Genomic DNA, 19,587 nt, shown 5'->3' with positions numbered 1-19,587 from the left:
TTAATGTTGAAATCACAAATCAAATTCAAGCAAGTAATTATCATTATAAATTTTGAACTGATTTACATAAGTATCATGATGTGTTTAATGTTGGAGATTATTTCGTTACATATTAGACCTAAACGATGTCCTTTGAAAACCAATCATAAATTGCAAGTGAATAGTGCTAGATCATTCAAAGTGTTGCAAATGATTGAATCAAATAGTCATGTCATTAAATTGCCACTAAACTTTGATATTATCTTTACTTTTGACATGAAATACCTTGTTAAATATAAAACACAATAGCTTATCTCTAATGATTCCTTTGAAATCCTTGTCCCATTATCCTTATCTTTGGCACAAAAAAAACACATTAATTCTACTTTAAATGCATAAGTTGTTTTTACCAAGGATGTTGAACTTCAATGAATTTTAGTATATAAGCTAGACGACCAGAATCATACTATACTTGAATTACTAAAAAGACATCATAATAGCTTGATCCTTACTTTGGGAGCATTATTAGAGCAGTTTTGAATTATACTTAATGGGGTCAAGTTTTTCCAACCCCGGGAGAGTTGATGAGAATATTAGGCTCGAGACATGTTTCACATGTTTGTATGATCTATGATGACAAGGGATAGCTCAACCCTTGTTTATTGGATTTTATTTAGGTTTATTTAATGAGTTTAATTTAATTATTGTTGGATATTTTATTTAGTAGATTATAAGTTTTATTCTAGTTAGTATCTTAGTATTTGTATGCTAATCTTTTTTTTTTCTAAATGTTAATAAGTTTTGTTGAATTGAATAAAATTTAAGAATTTACGACCCCCATTCTTCTCTTCTTCAGCTTCCTCTTATCTTTCTTTGGCTTCCTCTTCTTCGCTTCTTCTTGGCTTCAAAGACCTTGGCCATTCCTTTTGTTAAGTTTTGATGATTTTTTAATGATGTTTATAAGCTTAAATATGGTAGGTAGCGATTGAGCTGAAGTTAATCAAGTTCATAATTTAGTAGAGTTTAGCATACAAGTTCGAATATGATGTTTTGTTTGATTTTGGTAACGCTCACTTGCACGGTTGCCTCTAGGCTAGGTGAACAAGAGAACCATGTTTCTGCTAAGTGAGCTCAGGGAACATAAATCCACTAGATGGAGGGAATAAAAGGAGGAACTCCATGAAATTTCTGTTAGCAGCTCAAGAAAGGCTTAATCATATCGATTCCTGTGATCCTTTGGTGGATGAACACATTGCTAAACCAGATAATTAAAGACCAAGCAATTCGTATTTGTCATCCTGTCTCGTCCCCATGGTTCCCTGTACAATCATCAGTCACAAAGCTGATTAAGAGCGCAAAACCTTTGAATGCTACAAGCACAAAGACATGCATCCTATACTTCAGCTGATTACAATCACTTAACAGAAAAACTATGAAAAAACACTGATGAATATTTACAAAGGCTAAAATTCTGGAGGTGCGCGCAGTAAGTTCGTCCACCTAAAGACAAGTGAAACAAGTTGGGAATAAACAACCTAGAAATGATAACTTTGCATCTATTTTTCAATCTTGCTTTCAACTTTTAAGATATCTGTCTGCATTGCTTTAAGACCATGGACCAGGAAAGTATGTACAGTTTCTGAGTCAGAAGTAATAATTTATCTCCACCAACTCCAGTGCTTCAACCGTATCATCGCCAGGTCCTACCTGGAACATATATAGGAAAAATCTGAGGAGAAATAATGGAGATTTGCTCATGGAAAATTAACAGAGTTACCAATGTGCACTGACCTTTTATACAAAACCCTTACATCTTCCCTCACCAGCAGACTTTCCAAGAAGCGATCTCCACTGTCATCCAACTCAACAGTCCCCACCTCAAAATCCTGGTAACCACAGTATTCATTCCATTCAAACCACATTTTTGCGATTGCTTCCTTCCTGAAGCAAGTGGTATGATCTTCCTCTTCAGGTGAATCAGCAGCGACCAACCTATATGCATACACTTTCTTTGTTTGCCCAGGTCGGAATGCACGTCCTATCGCCTGGCAAGTTACTGAAGGATTAAGGTGAACATCTAGGATAATTATCCGAGATGCTCCCACCAGTGATATCCCTTCTCCACATGCCTTAATGGACCCAAAGAATACTTTAGCATCCGTGGAGTTGTTGAAACGCTCCATGGACCACTCCCGATGATCAGAACTTGACTCGCCAGAGATCACAAAGATTTCTTTTCCTAAAATCCAGCCCTTTACTTTTATCACAAGTCTTTCTAAAAACTTCAACGGTGTGAGGTACTGGCTGAAAACCAGGAGCTTCTCCCCAGCTGACTCGCATAAGCTTAATATATTGAGAAAGAATTTCGCCTTGACTCCATCTCTCACATCTACTGTCTCTAGCAAGTCATCCATCATATCATCAGTTATGGCAGAGTTCTCGGAGAAGGAGTTCAACTTTGGGTGTAGATAAACAGCACTCCCAACAGAACTTCTCTTGAACTTCATTGCCAACTTCTTCAACTTTTTCACCTCGTGCTTCTGTCTGGAACTGAGGTTCAGCATCAAAGTGAAATCAACTAGCCCTGGAAGCTCATCCAAGAAATCTCCTTTATAATAATGAAGAACCTTGCTAGTCATCTCACGCAGATCTCGTATAACAGTCACCTTCCTTTTGAAATCTTGGTCTTTCTGTATGGTTTGCTCTACCAAGTCATAGAAAGCTGCACCTGCACCTGCTTTGAATTGCTTCCTTGCACCTGGAATGTTTACTTTACTCAAGATGCGCTTGACAATAGCTCGGGAGGTATCCATCCTCAAGAACTTCGGACGAACTAGATTCAATACATTGAACACCTCCTTGGCATGATTTTGGTAGAGGGTTCCAGACAGCACAACTTTACGAGGTGTCTGCACTTTGGCTAGAGATTGTAACACGTCTGTATTCTCATTCCTCGGAGTATGGCCTTCATCCAAAATTAGAATTGAAGGTCTTCTTAGCAATATCTCCTGGCAAGTAACTGACACTTGGTTCTTCCCATCATCACATACAATAGAGGAGAACTGTTTGTACCCTAAGAAAAGTATACTCTTCTGCTCCACCCACTGGTTCAAGACCTCCAATTGTTGCCGCCTACTATCTGCTTTAACAGAGTAGAAATCATACAGTGGAATATCCTCGATTTGCCATATCTGAAACTCCCTTTTCCATGTAGGTAATATTCCTTTTGGAAGCACCACTAGCGGTTTTGCATGTGGATATTTGGCTAGGAAACTTTGCATAAAACTGATTATCATAAATGTCTTACCGGATCCCGGAGCATGAGCCAGGTGCACCCCCCTGGATTATCTGCCACCAAATTATTGCGAAGAAAATTGAAACCCTCCACTTGATGAGGTTTCATTTGCTTCATGTGCCTTGGATGAGCAGGGATGTCAGTTACCATCAAATCTTCTTCAAACAAGTCAGCTCCAACCGTCCCATTTGAATCTCTGTCCTTGGCATTCCGGGATTCAGAGATGTAAGTCCTTGTATTCCTTTTGACCTAGATTCAAGGAAATATTTATTAATTAAATTGAAAACAATTCCATACAAGGACAGTTAGCTAGAAAACAAAAGGCCAAAGCAGCAGAAACTGCAGTAAATAGAGTTCAGATTACACTGTACCATGTAACATAATATCAATAAAGCATGACTAGGAAAAAAACGAGAGACCAGCATGTACAAAAGTTCTGCAGAAATGCGTATGCCAAATTCCAATTCTTGATAAATTCTTCTCCATGCCAAAAAAATTATCAAGAAATTTATAGCAGCAGGAACAACAAACAACATCATTTATTTTAAAGTATGTTATCTACATATTATCTGTTGTTATGTATATTCCTACACCAGAAAAATGCAAAAACAATTTGACAACATTACCTTATTAAACTGGATTTCAATTATAGTATAAATTGCTCTCTCAATAACCCCACATATGCGACAAACATAACCAATATCATCCTTCAAGACAAAAGAGTGATCACAATAATCTTCATCTTCTTCCATGTTTTCATCAGATGGAGAATTTTCAACAACATCCTGCCAGAATCACCGGAGATTCATAATGAAATACAAAAGGAATGACTTTAAACCAACTATAAATAGGGTTTTTCTCATTCTCTCAGAATGCTAGACTCAAATGCTGGAACTTAAACAAGCAGTGTAAGCAATAATATCAAAAGTCATTTATGATCCCTTGGCTAATGGTGCATACAAGTAAAATAAGCTCAAAAAGCATGTGCTGAAATAATAAAACATAGCTTCCTAAAATATAATTAATTTCATTTCACCACTGGATGTCAAGTAATGATAGTCTCTAGAAGCATAATCAACTAGCCATTGATATTTTTGTTTCTTTTCATGACAAATTATTCTGCTTGCTTTCTTAAGACAAACCATCTCCTTCTTCTATCAATAAATAATGAATTCAGAGGACTCCAAAAAAATGAAAGAAAGAAAGAAAGACATAAAGAAAAAGGGGAGGAAACCTGGTTACAAGTTAGGCATAAAGAAGCACGCCAAGATATTAAAATTCAAAATAAGACAGGTCCAGGAAATCAAAGCCTTTAAAATTAATCACCAAATAATGCATCCGCAAAACCTGCCTTAATGAATAAAAAAATAATTATTCAACTGGAAAATTTAACCAGCACTTGTTGTGTCCACCACGGCCAGAGCCACATTTAGACCATGATGGACATTAAGGTAGTTCTTATCAGCTACGCTTCTTTAATTTTTTTTAATCCTATATATATATATACCTTGGAACATTCCAATGCAAATGACATTTCTTTCCAGATATCTCCTAGACCATCATATTTGATCTCCGTGTCAACTTCATCGTCCTCTACACCAACATAAACACCGTTATCTTTCTTGGAGTCAGGTTCACCAGCAAGGCTCGCTGCTTCTCCTTGAATTCTTCTACCAACATTGTCACTAACCTGAAGACCATCATCTTTGATCTCCGTGTCAACTTCATCGTCCTCTACACCAACATAAACACCTTTATCTTTCTTGGAGTCAGGTTCACCAGTACGGCTCGCTACTTCTCCTTGAATTCTTCTACCAACATTGTCACTAACCTGAAGACCATCATCTTTGATCTCCGTGTCAACTTCATCGTCCTCTACACCAACATAAACACCTTTATCTTTCTTGGAGTCAGGTTCACCAGTAAGGCTCGCTACTTCTCCTTGAATTCTTCTACCAACATTGTCACTAACCTGAAGAAATAACAATTAACATATGACATAAGACAGAATTGGCATTGGAGCACGCAATTGTACTTGTACGAGATTCTGAAAATGAAAATAAAGGCGCTGCTCATGATACACAATTTTGAATTTAGAATCACCATGCCAGGGCCTATACTGATAACTGTGTAAGAAACCAATGCAGGTTTAAACTGTGTCGATGATTGAATGAATCCTCTGTGATAAGCTAAGTATTCGATTTTCAACCCACTCCCTGTCCTAAGCCCTTTCACTTGAAAAGGAAAAGGTTACTATATGCATAAATATGTTTGCATGTTAGGCTGTTGTATACAAATGTTTGGATATAACTTCACCAAGCAACTAATACTCATTTGAAAACTAGGTTCTATTTCATAACAATGCATTCAACAAAGCACCCAGATTCATGTTAAAGCGGACAGTTACCTCACTACATTGACAGAACATATACAATAAGATAAATGTTGGATCATGCTCATGAAAATCCAGAGTTTAACGCCGCAGGGGCGCAGCACATCAGCATGCACGTCCCACGCGTATGAACAACACCAGCAGCTATGATTTGACACTACAATAAGATAAATGTTGGATCATGCTCATGAAAATCCAGAGTTTAACGCCGCAGGGGCGCAGCACATCAGCATGATGTCCCACGCGCATGAACAACACCAGCAGCTACGATTTGACACCCGTGTAAATAGAGACATATCAAATTATCACATGTGATACATTAAACCACATTTTACAATTAATTGCACTTCAAAACACGCACATCCCCAGAACCACAAAAGCTGTTGAAACTTACCATAACGTCAGTGGAAAATTGCCCCTCAGGCTTAGGCAAAACAATCCCCTGAAAATGCCCAACCATCCTATTCTCATTACTCTCATCATCGTCCGAGTCAATAACCACAACCGGCGTTCTCCCCACAACAACATTTCCAACAGAATCACCACCACCCTCAATCTCATCATCATCCAAATCAGTCACATTACACTTTCCCTCACCGAAACTCATCCCTCGACCACGTGGCTCATTCGACAGCGTAGGATGCATAGCCAAACACGGATGTATCAATTGAGCTCTCCGGTAAAAAAGTGATCGGATATCGTCCGTAACACTTCCATATCTCCCACTATCTAACCGCTCCAGTAAACCACGAATTGCAAATGGCTTGGCGTAATCAGTTACTTTTTCCTTCGTATCTTTCATCCTTTTATTTCCCTTTACATGCGACTCTGTTAACCAAAAATAATTATTTAAAAATTGGAAAAATAAATAAATAAGAAGAGGGATGGAGAGGGAGAAGGAAAAGTACCATTTGAACCTGCGCGTTTTAGAGGCAAAATGTTCAGTGTACCTTCCATTAGAGAGCTGAGATTGAGAAGAAAGCATAAACGACATAAATTAATTTATGAAACGATGGGGGTTTAAACCATGCAGAGAACTAACAGAGAATGCAAAGAATGAAAGAAACCCTAAAGAGAGATTAAGAGACTAACCACTGCGTTTTGGCTTGATTAATAAAGAGATTACATGGAAACTAAAGATAATTCACCAAGTTTGTTTTCTCTCTATGAACGTACACGAAGAAATAAGGGAGGACTGAGGAGTTTTTTATTATTATTATTCTTGTGTTCTTTCAGAGTATTTTCGCTACTGTAGTAATAATTGTTTTTTAAATAATTTTTTATATTAAAATAAATATTAATAATATTTTTTTTATTTTTTAAAAATTATTTTTAATATTAACACATTAAAACAATCCAAAATATATAAATTATATTAAATTTTTAAAAAAAAATTAATTTTTTTAAAAATATAGTTTGCATTACTTTCCCAACACTTTTTTAATAGGATCAGTGGAGAGAATTACTTCTGTGTAGTCTGCTTGTACTGGAATTTAAAAGTTTACGTGATGCTGACCAATGAGAGGTTTAAAAGCGGTGGATTTGGGTCCAGTGGGAACAGATTAGTAAGGAGTTCAGGACAATAGGGTCAAAGTGTAGAGTGGGGCGTGGGAATCTAATACGGGAATTCTATTGTTTGGGTGTCGGGAAATGGGTGATCGAATTCAGTATTGGGTTACCGCTGCTCCATTTCGAGATATCTTATTACTTGGATTGGATAGTACGTTTTGGATCTCTTGTGTGAGTATATAAATGGGCTCAGTTGGGTCGGTTAGTTTTGACAGTGGGTCCACTTGTTTTGAGGGGTCTCTTCGTTTTCCTCCCTTCATCTCGACTCTTAACAAAGTCAGTGAAAGCCTGAGCGGAACGGGGGTCATGTCGGATACCGTACGGATTGGTGAAATAATACCATCCATTTCCGAGCTATCACTCCTTTCTTACATGAAAGTGAAATCGTAATATTAATATTATTTTAATTGTCTAGGAGGTTTGTTATTTTTAGGTTCGAATATTTATATCAGTGATGATAAGCAATTTGTTTTAGAGATTTTCTCTATTGTCAAGTAAAAACAAAATAAAATTGTGAATATATATATATATATATATATATATGCAAATAAAAGTGTTTTTTTTTCTAAAATTACCTGTTGAGGTTTGAATGAATCCAATGGGCTTAAGGGTTAAGCTCATTTTAGATAATAGATTAATCTTTTGGTTCTAATGATTTAAAGCCTTTTTCTTGATTAAGTTGACTGATGAATAATACTCAATACCTGTAAAAGATCTCCTCTTGTGAATTCAGGGACTTTTTTATACTTTAATAAGCATCGTTTCATAGAAAATATAATTATCTGTTAGAGAAAAAAAATCTAAAAATAAATATGCAATAAGGAGTGGAGAAAAAGTAGAACCTTCATTTGAGAGATGTTTTGGTCTCTTTTATAGTCCACGAGACTTATCTTTTTCCTAAGATAAAGGGTTAAAATGTAAGAAAAATTCTCTGATTTATCAGAATAAAATATATTTGACTTGCTAGGGAGTAAAATATCTCTAAATCATGATCTAATTATGGAGCCTAATATTCTTCATAGTTAAAAGGAGCGTGGGTTCGAAGATGGTGGGTCTGACAGCTCGTCAAACTCATATATTCTTGAACTCAATGCTTGACTGAGCTCGGAGATGGTGGGTCTAACAGCTCGCCATATCCATATATGTCTGGGCTTAATGCTCAGCTGATCCTAGAGATGATGGGTCTGACAGCTCGCGAGACCCTTATATACCTAGGCTTAGTGTTCGGTTGAGCTTGAAGATGGTGGGTGGAGCAGCTCACCAGACCCATATATGTATGGGTTCAGTATTGGGCTAAACCTAGAGATGATGGGTTGGGTAGCTCCCCAAACTCATATATATCTTGGTTCAGCGCTTGGCTGAACCTAAAGGTGCTAGGTTATTACCCTATCTTTAGTTACTTTTTTGGAAGAAATGATCCAGGTAAAAAGAAAGAAAATGTTGATTCATCAGTATGGGTCATTGTTGCCCAACATGGAGAGTATCTAACTGAAAAGCCTGAAATTATTAAACTCTTTTTTGTGTATATGTACACACACACACATTTATTATTATTATTATTGTTGTTATTGTTATTATTATTATTATTAATTTTTATGCCTTGGTCTTGAGGAGTTGATTGTTGTAATATACTTTATTTAATAAAAATTCTCTTTCATAGAAGTCACTTATCTAAATGTTAATTTGTATGGATATAAAGTCTTTGTGTAGAGATTTTATCTGGATCCAACACCCATACTTAGTTAAATATTTTTTATTTTTTAGCTTTGAATTGTCTAATCTTAATAGGGTTTAAAAGGGTTCTGCCTCATTCTTAGAACAAAGAAGAGATCTTTCTTGAATGTGTCCTCTTATCAGTCTGGATGTATCTGTAATGAGTTATTAAGAAGCATTGTCTATTATCTCATCCTTAGAGAGATGTGCAACTGTATTAGGGAGATCATGTCAATCCATTCCAAGGTAAAATATGTCGTAACACTAGGGAGACATTGATTTCTTCCAAAGTAAGTGTGTAATCGCACTAGGAAGAAAGAGTTCATCTCATCTTCGAAAGGTTGAGGAGCTTGTGCCCTAGGAAGACTGTATCAATCCTCGTTACTGAGACAATGTTTATCTTATCCTTAGAGAGACGCGTGATTGCACTATAGAGACCGTGTCAATTCCTTCCAAGGTAAAATATACCATATCATTAGGGAGATGTTGATTCCTTCTAAAGTAAATGTGTAATCACATTGTGGAGAGTGAATCTATCCAATCCTTGAAAGGTTAAGGGGCTAGTTCCCTAACAAAAACCTGGAGAATAAAAAGCATTGTTACTTTGAACAATTTAATTCATGTATAAGAAACTTACATTTTTAATCATTGATCATAGTACACTTCTATTTCCCCTTGAGGTGTGATTAATTTTAATGACATTCATGCTGAGATCATAGTCTCAGTCTTAAGAGGGGTGAGAATAAAGTTTTTCCGATAAATATCTTTTAGGCGGTCATCGAATAAACTCTCAAATTGTATGGTTTGAACCAGCACTCCACTTGTACTTATTGAAAGCTTTCTAAAACATTGAGGCTCTACCCGTGTTTGTGGAGTTGACATATGCATAACCCGAGTTTTTTCACTTTACTAAGCTCATGAGCAAGTAGAAGGAAATCCTCATCTGATTTAGAGCGATAAAATTATTGCATAGACTTTCTTATTTAAAGAAGGATTGTTGACGCACTTATGGAGCAAGTGCGTAAATAACTGTAAGAAAGTCTGTGATACGTCACGTTCCAATAGTTCGTTGATAATTTATCTTTAATGGTGATTAGAGATGTCAATAACCCGACTCTTGAAAGAACAAATAATGGTTTTTTGATAAGTTTCCCACAGACAGAGCCACTATTAAGGTTTGTATGAATCCAATGGGCTTAAGGGTCAAGCTGATATCTTGGTTGGTGAATAATACATGATACCTACAAAAAGTGTGTTTTTGTTAATTTGGGGACTTTCTAATACTTTAATAAGTATCATTTCAGAGAAAATACAATCATATTTTATAGAAGAATTCTAAAAATAGATATGCAATAAGGAGTATAGGAAAATGAGAACCTTCATTTAAGAGATATCCTGGTCCATTTTATAGTCCATGAGGCTTATCTCTTTCCTAGAAGAAGATATTGAAGTGGAAGTAAAGTATCTCTAAATTATTTGAAAAAAATATCTTTGACTTGTCAAGAAGTAAAATATCTTTGACTCATGGTCTAATCATGGAGTCTAAGATTCTCCAAAGTTAAAAAGAACATGGCTCCAAAGATGATAGAACTGACAGCTCATCAAACCCCCCCCCTCTCTCTCTATATATATATATATAGGCTCATCACTCGGTTGAGCCCAAAAATTATGGATTAGGTAACTCATTCGATCTATATATGTTTAGGCTTACCGCTATACTGAACTTAAAGATACGGAGTTATTACCTAATAAAAATAAAAATATTGATTCATCACGAACTATTAGACGTCTAGGCCGATCCACCAAGTACGAAATCAACAATTAGTTAATTCTCTCCCTATTAATTTTCTCCCCGTCATACCAATTGCTTTTATTTTTAACTTTACTCCTGGAAGGTTCAGGTGTTTGAAATAAATCAAGCACATGAACGACCGAATGAAGCATGGGCTCCGTTCGACTCTAAACTATATCCTAAAAGCAAAAGTGAATCGTTCTCTTTTGCCACTATCCCCCCCCTGTTTTTTTTCGTAAGAAGATTTCCCACATTTTCACCAATCGAATTACCAATGTAAAGTTATCACGGGGAAAAGTTTTTTTTTTTTAAAAAAAATAGAAGAACCACAATCACTCCGATCCGAACTTACAAGGTACGGTGACTTATAAATAATCCACCGTGTTGTCGATGCACTTTCCGAGGGAAGGAACCAGTTGAATAGACACGTGTATGGTAATGTTTTTATGGATCCTCTGATTTGTTATAGATGCTTGTCTTTGGTCGAATCAAATTGTAATAACACATTTAGTTCGAAGAGATAAAAAAAATAAAAACTAGAAAATAAAAACCCATATAGCGAAAAATATAGAAAAATCAATTAAAGCCATGCTATAAGCTTTATAGCATAACGCCCCCTGTCCTTGAATTATAAATTGAAATAAAAAATTGTTAAAAAATAATTACTTAAAGTGGTTCATAACATGCTTTTAAATTAATACAATGTATAATTATATATTTTATTCTATATAAAATTTATAAGTGAAAATTAAAGACTTGGAGTCCATTAATGAGTTGGACACATCTAGAGGGTGTGAAAATTATGTTAAAAATGATCTATAATCCAGTCATATAAATACTATAAAAGACAAGTGTCTTCTTCCATCAATATAAATAAATAAATAAATAAATGAAGTTTTAAATTATTGATGAATAATTGTATGAGAACTTAATCAATCAGGACTAAAGATATATGTATTATGTTAATTTACACTACAATCATGTATATGGACATATTTAATTATTCTCACACATATAATAAAAATAATTAAATGACCATAAAAAACTTACATAATCGTTAACTTCAAGGCCTATAGGATTAGTCGAGGTGCGCGTAAGCTAACTCAAACATCCATGTTAACAAAATAATAATAATAATAATAATAATAATAATATCAAAATATATGAATAAAATCATGTAGATTGCATATACTCGTGTCTTTTTAGCTATTGATGAATTTTTGAATCCAATTACAGAAACTAAAGTCTTAGATAGATCATAATATTTAAACAATTACTTTTATGATTTTTTTTCACTAATCCATGAGAAACATACTAATTTTTTCATTGAAATGGTATTTTTGCCAATCATAACTAAATTTTCTCTATCTTCAAAATTTATTTTATATTAATAAGACACATTTAAATATGAGCATGTTTGATCATGCATTTAAAATTTTTTTAAAATATTTTTTTACTATAATTGTTTTTATATAATAAACACTTAAAAATCATCGGAGCATTAATGTCAAATACTAACTAAATCATCTAACAAGGAAGCTTGAATGGATAAAAGCCTTGTTTTGCACTGAATCCAAATGTATTTTTTAATTTTTTTTAGCTTTAATTATTATTTTTTATATTTTAAAATTATTTTAATATAATAATATTAAAAGTAATTTTTTTTAAAATAAAAAAATATTATTTTATTATATTTACAAACAAAAATATAAATTTAAAACAATTTTTACCACGGTAATAATGGCAACTAGATCAGTAGTCAATGAGTGCCTTTTGGTCAATTAATAGTCTCGTCATCTTGGCGCTCGTCTAAAGCCGCCTTTTACTCGCACACTAGTCACTCGCCCTTTTAGCAATCCAAGATTCCCTCCACTTTCCTTCACGTCTTGTGTTCGATTCCCCACAATCCCCTTCTCTTCTCTCTCCCCCCATAACTTTCCCCTATACTACAGTGTTCCTTGACATCACAAATCAATAAATACTATTTAACACTAACAAAAACATTTCAACTTCTCTAACACTCTTTCTTGTCTCTTCCTTCTTCTTCAAAAACCAAAATAATGGCTTCTCTTCAACACTCACAAGCAATAAAGGTAATTAAAACGTCTATTCTTTCAAACCCACTTTTTATCTTTGCTTACCGTTAATGGGTTCTCTTTGTTTTAGTGAATTGAAGTGTAGTTTATTAAGGGTTTTGTGTTTTTTACTTTTTAGGGTGCGAAAGTGCTTATGGTTGGAGCAGGTGGGATTGGTTGTGAGTTACTTAAGACTCTTGCTCTTTCCGACTTCCAAGATATTCATATAGTGAGTGTATATTTGTTTCTTTCATTTTTGTTTTTTAATTTTGTGGGTTTTGTTAGACATGGGATTCTGTTTTTGTTTTTTAGCTAGTTTGTATTTTTTGGGGGGTTTGAATTGATTAATTATGTGCTATTAACCTTCATTTTTGTATTCTAGGGTTATGATATGATGTTATTTTTTTTTGTTTATTGGAGTTTTTTTTTTAAGAGCGCAGTTAGGGTTTGACACTACTTGAACTTGTATTAATTTAAAAACTCCAGTAAGGAAACAACTTGTGGAATTTCTTACTGTTTCAAAACTTATGAAATTACACGTGCGTGAAATTGAATCATTATTGTTCAAGGAAGTAGTGGTTCTGATGTCATGAGTGCGAGGATGTTATTGACTGGGTTAATTATAAGGTTGCGAATGTTTTCCCAGTAACGGTTGGGTGGTGGTAATAAAATGCGGCATTTGTGATACGAGTGAACATAGTATTGATGGGTATATATGAAGTGGTGATTGCAGTGGTTGTCTGGGGCTTTGGAAGTGAAGGGTTTTGATCAAATGAATGCAGGGTGTTTATTAACATGTGCGATGGTGGGGATGGTAGGGAATGTAGTTATGAGGTGCTGGGATTGTTTTTATATCTGGTTATCTTTGTTGTTCGGAGTGACAATTGTTGCATGGTGGTGGCCGGGTGCTTATGATGAAAGGTTGCCCAAGAAGGTGGTGATGGTATGAACCAAAGTGGGTCCCATGAAGATATGTTGCACTTATTTGTTAGGGTATGTTATGATCATCAGCAAGCTAATCTTTGTAATGGGAAACTACTTAAAAGCAAGAGGAGGGGTTTCCCACCAGGAAGTTTTCACTTTAGCTGAAACTTACATATTGAATTTGCATTCATTGTTTCACAAAAGGTTGCAAAATCTTTATTGAATTACTGGCGTACCAAATTAAGGAGATAGTGTAGTTTGAGGAAAGGACATGGTTGTGCAAGAACTTTTATTCTGTTGGGCATTTGCATGGAGAGTTCATGTTGTGGCCTGCATAGTATTGCAGCACTGATGCTTTCATTTGCTTGCATTTGTCTGCAGATTGACATGGACACTATAGAAGTCAGCAACCTCAATAGGCAATTTTTGTTCCGTCAATCACATGTTGGACAGTCTAAAGCAAAGGTTAGTGTTTTTATGAACAGTTTTTCATTGTTTGATTGATCAGCAATGATCAATTTCATTTCTTATCTTATTTCACATTAATGTTTTGACCAGGTTGCTCGCGATGCTGTGTTAAGATTTAGGCCTCACATAAACATTACCCCTTACCATGCAAATGCGAAGGATTCTAACTTCAATGTTGACTTCTTCAAGCAATTTAATGTCGTTCTGAATGGACTAGATAACTTAGATGCAAGGCGACATGTGAACCGCCTTTGCTTGGCTGCTGAAGTTCCTCTGGTTGAAAGTGGAACTACTGGGTTCCTAGGACAGGTGATCCTTTGTTGTGTATAATAGCTCCTTCCAATATAAAAATGAATAGAAAAGACTGTTTTGTCAATAGCTTGTTTTCATTCATTACCGAGTCTAATATGAATAACGCCTGATGATTAATAATTTGAATTTTCCAGCAGTTTTTTTGCCTCATTTCCTCCTCCTCTTTTTTTTTTTTTTTTTTTGTAGAATGAATGAACAGTTATTTTGGCAGCTGAAAATTTGATATACTTGTGTTGATTTATTTCATGTTTTTAAATTGCATCTTTTCTTTTCTTTTTTGTTTTGATCCCTTCATCTCCCTTCTTTCCTTCTCCCTGCTAGTTGTCTATGTCTGGAAGGTGATGTTCCTATACTGTTTGTTTAAATGTTTTTGTGAACCATGATGACCTATGTTCTTTTTTTTGTCATTGTAATTTCTCGGTGGCAGGTTACAGTGCATGTGAAGGGAAAAACAGAGTGCTACGAGTGTCAACCTAAACCTGCCCCAAAGACTTATCCTGTCTGCACAATTACTAGTACTCCATCAAAGGTAAACGATGAACTGTTAATGTTTCTTCTGGTTGTTATTATCTTTCTTGATTTTGCTCCTTCTTGTTTATGAAGATCAGTGTTTTTGTTAACAGATGGGATTTCTTGGCAATATGTTATTTGAATTAAAACTTTACTCTGCCATAAATTAGGTTGTTTCTTGGTCAGAAAATCATTGATAATGGTTATCATGATGGCTCTTAATGTAATTAGCAAGATGGAATTTCTATGTTTTTAATTTTCAATTTAATTTCTTGCAGTTTGTTCACTGTGTTGTTTGGGCGAAGGACCTGCTTTTTGCAAAATTATTTGGAGACAAGAATCAGGATAATGATTTAAATGTGCGTTCTAATGATGCTGCTAGGTCACCTGAACACGCAGGTGATGCATTTGAATGGAGTGGAAATGAAGACCTAGAGCAATATGGAAGAGGAATATATGATCATGTTTTTGGCTATAACATTGAACGAGCTTTGTCTAATGAAGAGACATGGAAAAATCGTAATAAGCCAAGGCCCATCTATTGTAGGGATGTCCTGCCTGACAGAATGACCCAACAGAATGGAAATGTTGATAAAACTGATGATCTTTCATCGGCATCAGCCATGGCATCTTTGGGCCTAAAGAATCCACAGGACATATGGTGCCTAATGGAAAATACAAAAGTTTTTCTTGAGGCGTTGAAGCTATTTTTTACTAACAGAAGAAAGGTTTGTTGTTCTCTTGTTTTTAAAGAAGTGACTGATGAAATCCTTGGACTTTTGTATGATCTTCCTTTTGTTTTCTTTTCACTGGCAGGAGATTGGGAACCTGAGTTTTGACAAAGATGATCAGCTAGCAGTGGAATTTGTAACAGCTGCTGCAAATATTCGGGCTGCTTCATTTAACATTCCTTTGCACAGCCTTTTTGAAGCTAAAGGTATTGCTGGCAATATTGTACATGCTGTTGCCACAACAAATGCTATTGTAGCTGGTTTAATTGTCATTGAAGCAATCAAGGTGTTGAAAAAGGATACTGAAAGTTACAGGTGTGGCTCCATTTTCTCCAAGTTTTTTCTGGGATCTGAATGTATATCTTTAAAGCTTTTCTATTTAAATGGTTGAAAGATAAGTTTGAGGTTGATCCCTTGCTCGTTTCCAGATTAATAAGGTTAAAATGAGTCCTTTGACTGATCATTGCATGCTTCTTTGTCTTTGTCTTGAATGGATAAGTTCTTTACTATAGGTTCCTTGTTTTAAAGAGCAAAGCTAAAAATGTATTATTGCTAGAAATAAGGACATGATTCTGAACGATAACTGTTAGTGTATTGGAGCTGGTTTGTTCTAATCATATGAAACACCTTTTCAGGATGACATATTGTCTAGAACATCCATCTAAAAAGATGCTTCTTATGCCAGTGGAACCTTTTGAACCGAACAAGTCCTGCTGTGTTTGTTCTAAGGTATATCCAATTTTCTTTTCTTATTTCATGGATTTCCCTTGCATGTTTTTCAAGCCAGGAATGCATTCTGCTCACATTTGATATGGTGGGGAACAGACACCACTGTCACTAGAGATCAATACTCATCGCTCAAAGCTGCGGGATTTTGTTGAGAAGATAGTTAAAGCCAAGCTTGGTATGAACTCCCCACTGATTATGCATGCCACAGCCCTTCTTTATGAAGTTGGCGATGATCTTGAAGAAAACGAGATAGCAAATTATACGGCAAACCTTGAAAAGGTATTTTCTTGCGCTCTTTCCAGAAATGTTATTACTTAAATTCAAATTAATATGGTTTTCTATATCATTTTCTTTTCCTCCCTCTTACATTAGGTACTATCTGAGCTTCCTCCTCCAGTCATTGATGGAACAGTGCTCACAGTAGAGGATCTTCAACAGGAGTTCACATGCAATATCCATATCAAGCATAGGTTTGTCTTTACTTCAATGATGCTGTTCTTCAAAGCTTTTGGAGTTCTGATCAGGAAAAGTTCTTTTTATTCAATGATATCTTTTTTTTCTTTTCTTTTTGAAGATTAGTGTCCTTCCAGTTCAATGGTAGTAAACATAATGCTTCTTGGAATTATTGGTCGTCAATTAGATACTTAATGGATATTTGGTTTTCCTTTTGATATAAGATGCCATGGGATGATTTGATATGATGTGCTCTGATATTGGATGAGCTACTTAACATTTGTCATATACTTCAATCCCACAGAGAAGAATTTGATGAAGAGAAAGAACCTGATGGAATGGTTCTTTCAGGATGGACACAAGCTCCTCCTGAGAAGAAGGATGGCAAAACATCTATTGGAAATGGTGCAAGTACATCAAAATCATTACCAACAAAACTGGGGATCACCGAGATAGATAATGAGGTCAAAGAAATTTCAGATGGGACTGTGAGTCCAGGAATGAAGAGAAAACTATCAGAGTTTTCTGATGGCAGCACTGTGGATCAGTCAAGTGATGTTGATGAAACTAGGAATAACAAGAAAACCCAAAAGCATGATGATGACGATGACCTTGACCTTGTTATGCTTGATCACTGGGATAGCAACATGAGCGAGAAGCAAAGATCGCCATAGTTCTTAGCTGCTACTCCAACTTGATTGCATAGAGCTTCATACATCCTAATTTTGTACCAGTAGGGAGAAATGGTGATTCTTTTGGTGCCCATATTTGTTATTATTAGGTTGCGATCCATTAGTATTTTGCTCGAGTAGATGATGTATTACTGGTTATTCTCCATTCCCCTTAGTCTGGTTTATGACTGTAGCTACAATGTGCATTTTTCATAGCTAGATTAACAGAGTGGAATTTGTAACAAGCAAGTACCAGAATTTGTTGACAAATGGATTCGTGAAATCTGCTAGATTTTTGCACAGTATCTTGGGACCAGCTTTTAGCAATGGAAGTCTGGGATAGGTTTCTTCAATATTGTCATCATATTTTCCTTTCGTGAATGCAGATGGCTTTGCTGGTCTTATAACAGTTGAGGGAAGGCTTCAAGCAAGATTCAAAATTGCCTGAAAATGATTGCCGATATTTTACTCCATTTCAATTGATCGCATGCATCACTCGCGTGATTCTATCGTGATGGAGGGCACTGACATGACGACATTCTCGAAATTAAATCATCATACGGTACTCATTTAGATATAATCAACTACAAAATTTATTATCATTTACGAATGTTTATCAAGAATTCCTCTTCTGCGCGCAAAGCGGCAAACCATCACAAAATTGCTAAAGGAACCGGCTTGTTTGGTTGTTTTCTCACACCAACACAGGGTGGGACACGTTGGGTCGTGCAAGAAACTCGTCGACATGGATATGGAGGAAGTAGGGACGTTCAAGTCTTTCCTATCTGAATATTTCTTCCTTTTCTTGGGATCAGGACGTTCTGGTTTCTTTAGATCTTCAAGACAACGAACATCAGCTATGCATGTAAATGACCTTGCTTTCCCTGAGTAATACCTTGACAACCCCCTCCTATTCAAAAACAATTCCCCACTGCATAAAATTTATATCAAGTTGCAAACCAGACTAGAGAAAGATGAAAGAAAATATATCCTCACTTTTGTGGAAGATTGGCTCTTAGTGCATCCATGCAAGAGTCACTTGTTCTGTCTGATTCTCCATTTTAACAGAGAGAGAATAGAGTTCTGGTTATGAGAAGATGGTGTTGTATACGAGTGGTTATGCATAACAAGAGGGTTGGATATTTGCATGCAGCCTCTAAAAAAAAAAAAAAAAGATGAACCAAATTTTTTTTTTTTTTTTCGCAATTATTGTTCAATCACATATCCACATCCTTATCTACACTTGCTCCTGTTCTTCGATAGGGCAGACATCTTTTTTGAGGCATGCCACTTTCTAGCCCCACCTTACTTATCCTTTAAAGATTTGTTGTCAATTTTGATCTCTCAGCATATTAACCACTCGGCTCGCATGGCCCAGGATGGTATATTCTAGCTACCTGATTTCTGTAATTAAATTGCCATTTGCTGTGCTGGTGTTAATGGGGTACTTCCTGTCCAAATCTACCACTTGTACTGGCATGCCCTAATATCTTCAAATTCCCCATGTTAACATGAACAATGCCTGCCTCTAATTTTCTTTCACTTCAAATATATCGTGTTTAAGTTAAATGGAGGCAGCAAGGGACAAAAACTCTGAGCTGGTTCGTTTAAACGTGGAAGGTCAAAAGGTGACCCAGAGATATCTTAATTGTTAAAATAAAATAAAAAATTAATTTGGACCTTGCTAGAAATTAATCCCACAATGATTGTCTTTGATCTAGACAACCTCTTACTTACGAATTCTGAACTGTGCTTGCTTGCTTGCTGTGACTTCTTAATAACACCATACCGAGTGAATTTTCTTTTCCAACTTTTGATATGTTTCATTTCGTGTATAGCAAGGTTTTGGACCTTTCAGGTAAACAGATAAATCAAGTTGTCTGCCATTTCATGTGCATGATCTCTGAAGTTATAGATCAAACAACAGGAACAATGGCAACACACACATTTTGCACTAGGATAGTTAATGGTTCT

At 35.5% G+C, this 19,587-nt stretch overlaps 2 protein-coding genes and 1 non-coding gene across 4 annotated transcripts; 1 reads left to right on the top strand and 2 right to left on the bottom strand.

Annotated features, from left to right (window-relative positions):
* Window positions 1-1,235: 1,235 nt before the first annotated feature.
* On the bottom strand, window positions 1,236-6,820 carry LOC7461236 (protein CHROMATIN REMODELING 35-like). Its single transcript, XM_024599271.2, is given in 8 exon segments — window positions 1,236-1,686; window positions 1,771-3,310; window positions 3,313-3,523; window positions 3,901-4,059; window positions 4,782-5,246; window positions 6,061-6,494; window positions 6,575-6,630; window positions 6,759-6,820. Coding segments are annotated over 7 exon segments (2,862 nt in total). The 5' UTR covers window positions 6,624-6,630; window positions 6,759-6,820; the 3' UTR covers window positions 1,236-1,682.
* Window positions 6,821-12,667: 5,847 nt separating this feature from the next.
* On the top strand, window positions 12,668-17,918 carry LOC7470011 (SUMO-activating enzyme subunit 2). 2 transcript variants are annotated; one of them, XM_024599782.2, is made up of 11 exons: window positions 12,668-12,833; window positions 12,955-13,044; window positions 14,121-14,204; window positions 14,298-14,516; window positions 14,947-15,048; window positions 15,308-15,757; window positions 15,846-16,075; window positions 16,396-16,489; window positions 16,586-16,768; window positions 16,862-16,959; window positions 17,247-17,918. In XM_024599782.2, the coding sequence occupies exons 1-11, from the start codon at window positions 12,801-12,803 to the stop codon at window positions 17,614-17,616; spliced, it is 1,953 nt and encodes a 650-aa protein (XP_024455550.1). In that variant the 5' UTR covers window positions 12,668-12,800; the 3' UTR covers window positions 17,617-17,918. The 2 variants fall into 2 exon arrangements, with proteins under 2 accessions (XP_024455550.1, XP_052308078.1); XM_052452118.1 differs by lacking the exons at window positions 14,121-14,204; window positions 14,298-14,516.
* Window positions 17,919-18,182: 264 nt separating this feature from the next.
* On the bottom strand, window positions 18,183-18,873 carry LOC18097881 (uncharacterized). Its single transcript, XR_008058987.1, has 2 exons — window positions 18,610-18,873; window positions 18,183-18,523 (listed from the first exon to the last, which is right to left on the bottom strand). It is a non-coding gene; the product is annotated as an uncharacterized LOC18097881 (transcript).
* Window positions 18,874-19,587: the final 714 nt, after the last annotated feature.

Source organism: Populus trichocarpa, chromosome 4 (genome assembly GCF_000002775.5).
Source record: "Populus trichocarpa isolate Nisqually-1 chromosome 4, P.trichocarpa_v4.1, whole genome shotgun sequence".
Lineage (NCBI taxonomy): Eukaryota > Viridiplantae > Streptophyta > Magnoliopsida > Malpighiales > Salicaceae > Populus > Populus trichocarpa.
This window is presented reverse-complemented; position numbering and strand designations above follow the sequence as displayed.

Coding starts and splice junctions, on each gene's coding strand:
- LOC7470011 (XM_024599782.2), top strand. CDS start 12,801: ATGGCTTCTCTTCAACACTCACAAGCAATAAAG. Junction 13,045..14,120: donor ACTTCCAAGATATTCATATA/GTGAGTGTATAT, acceptor ATTTGTCTGCAG/ATTGACATGGACACTATAGA. Junction 16,960..17,246: donor AATATCCATATCAAGCATAG/GTTTGTCTTTAC, acceptor TCAATCCCACAG/AGAAGAATTTGATGAAGAGA.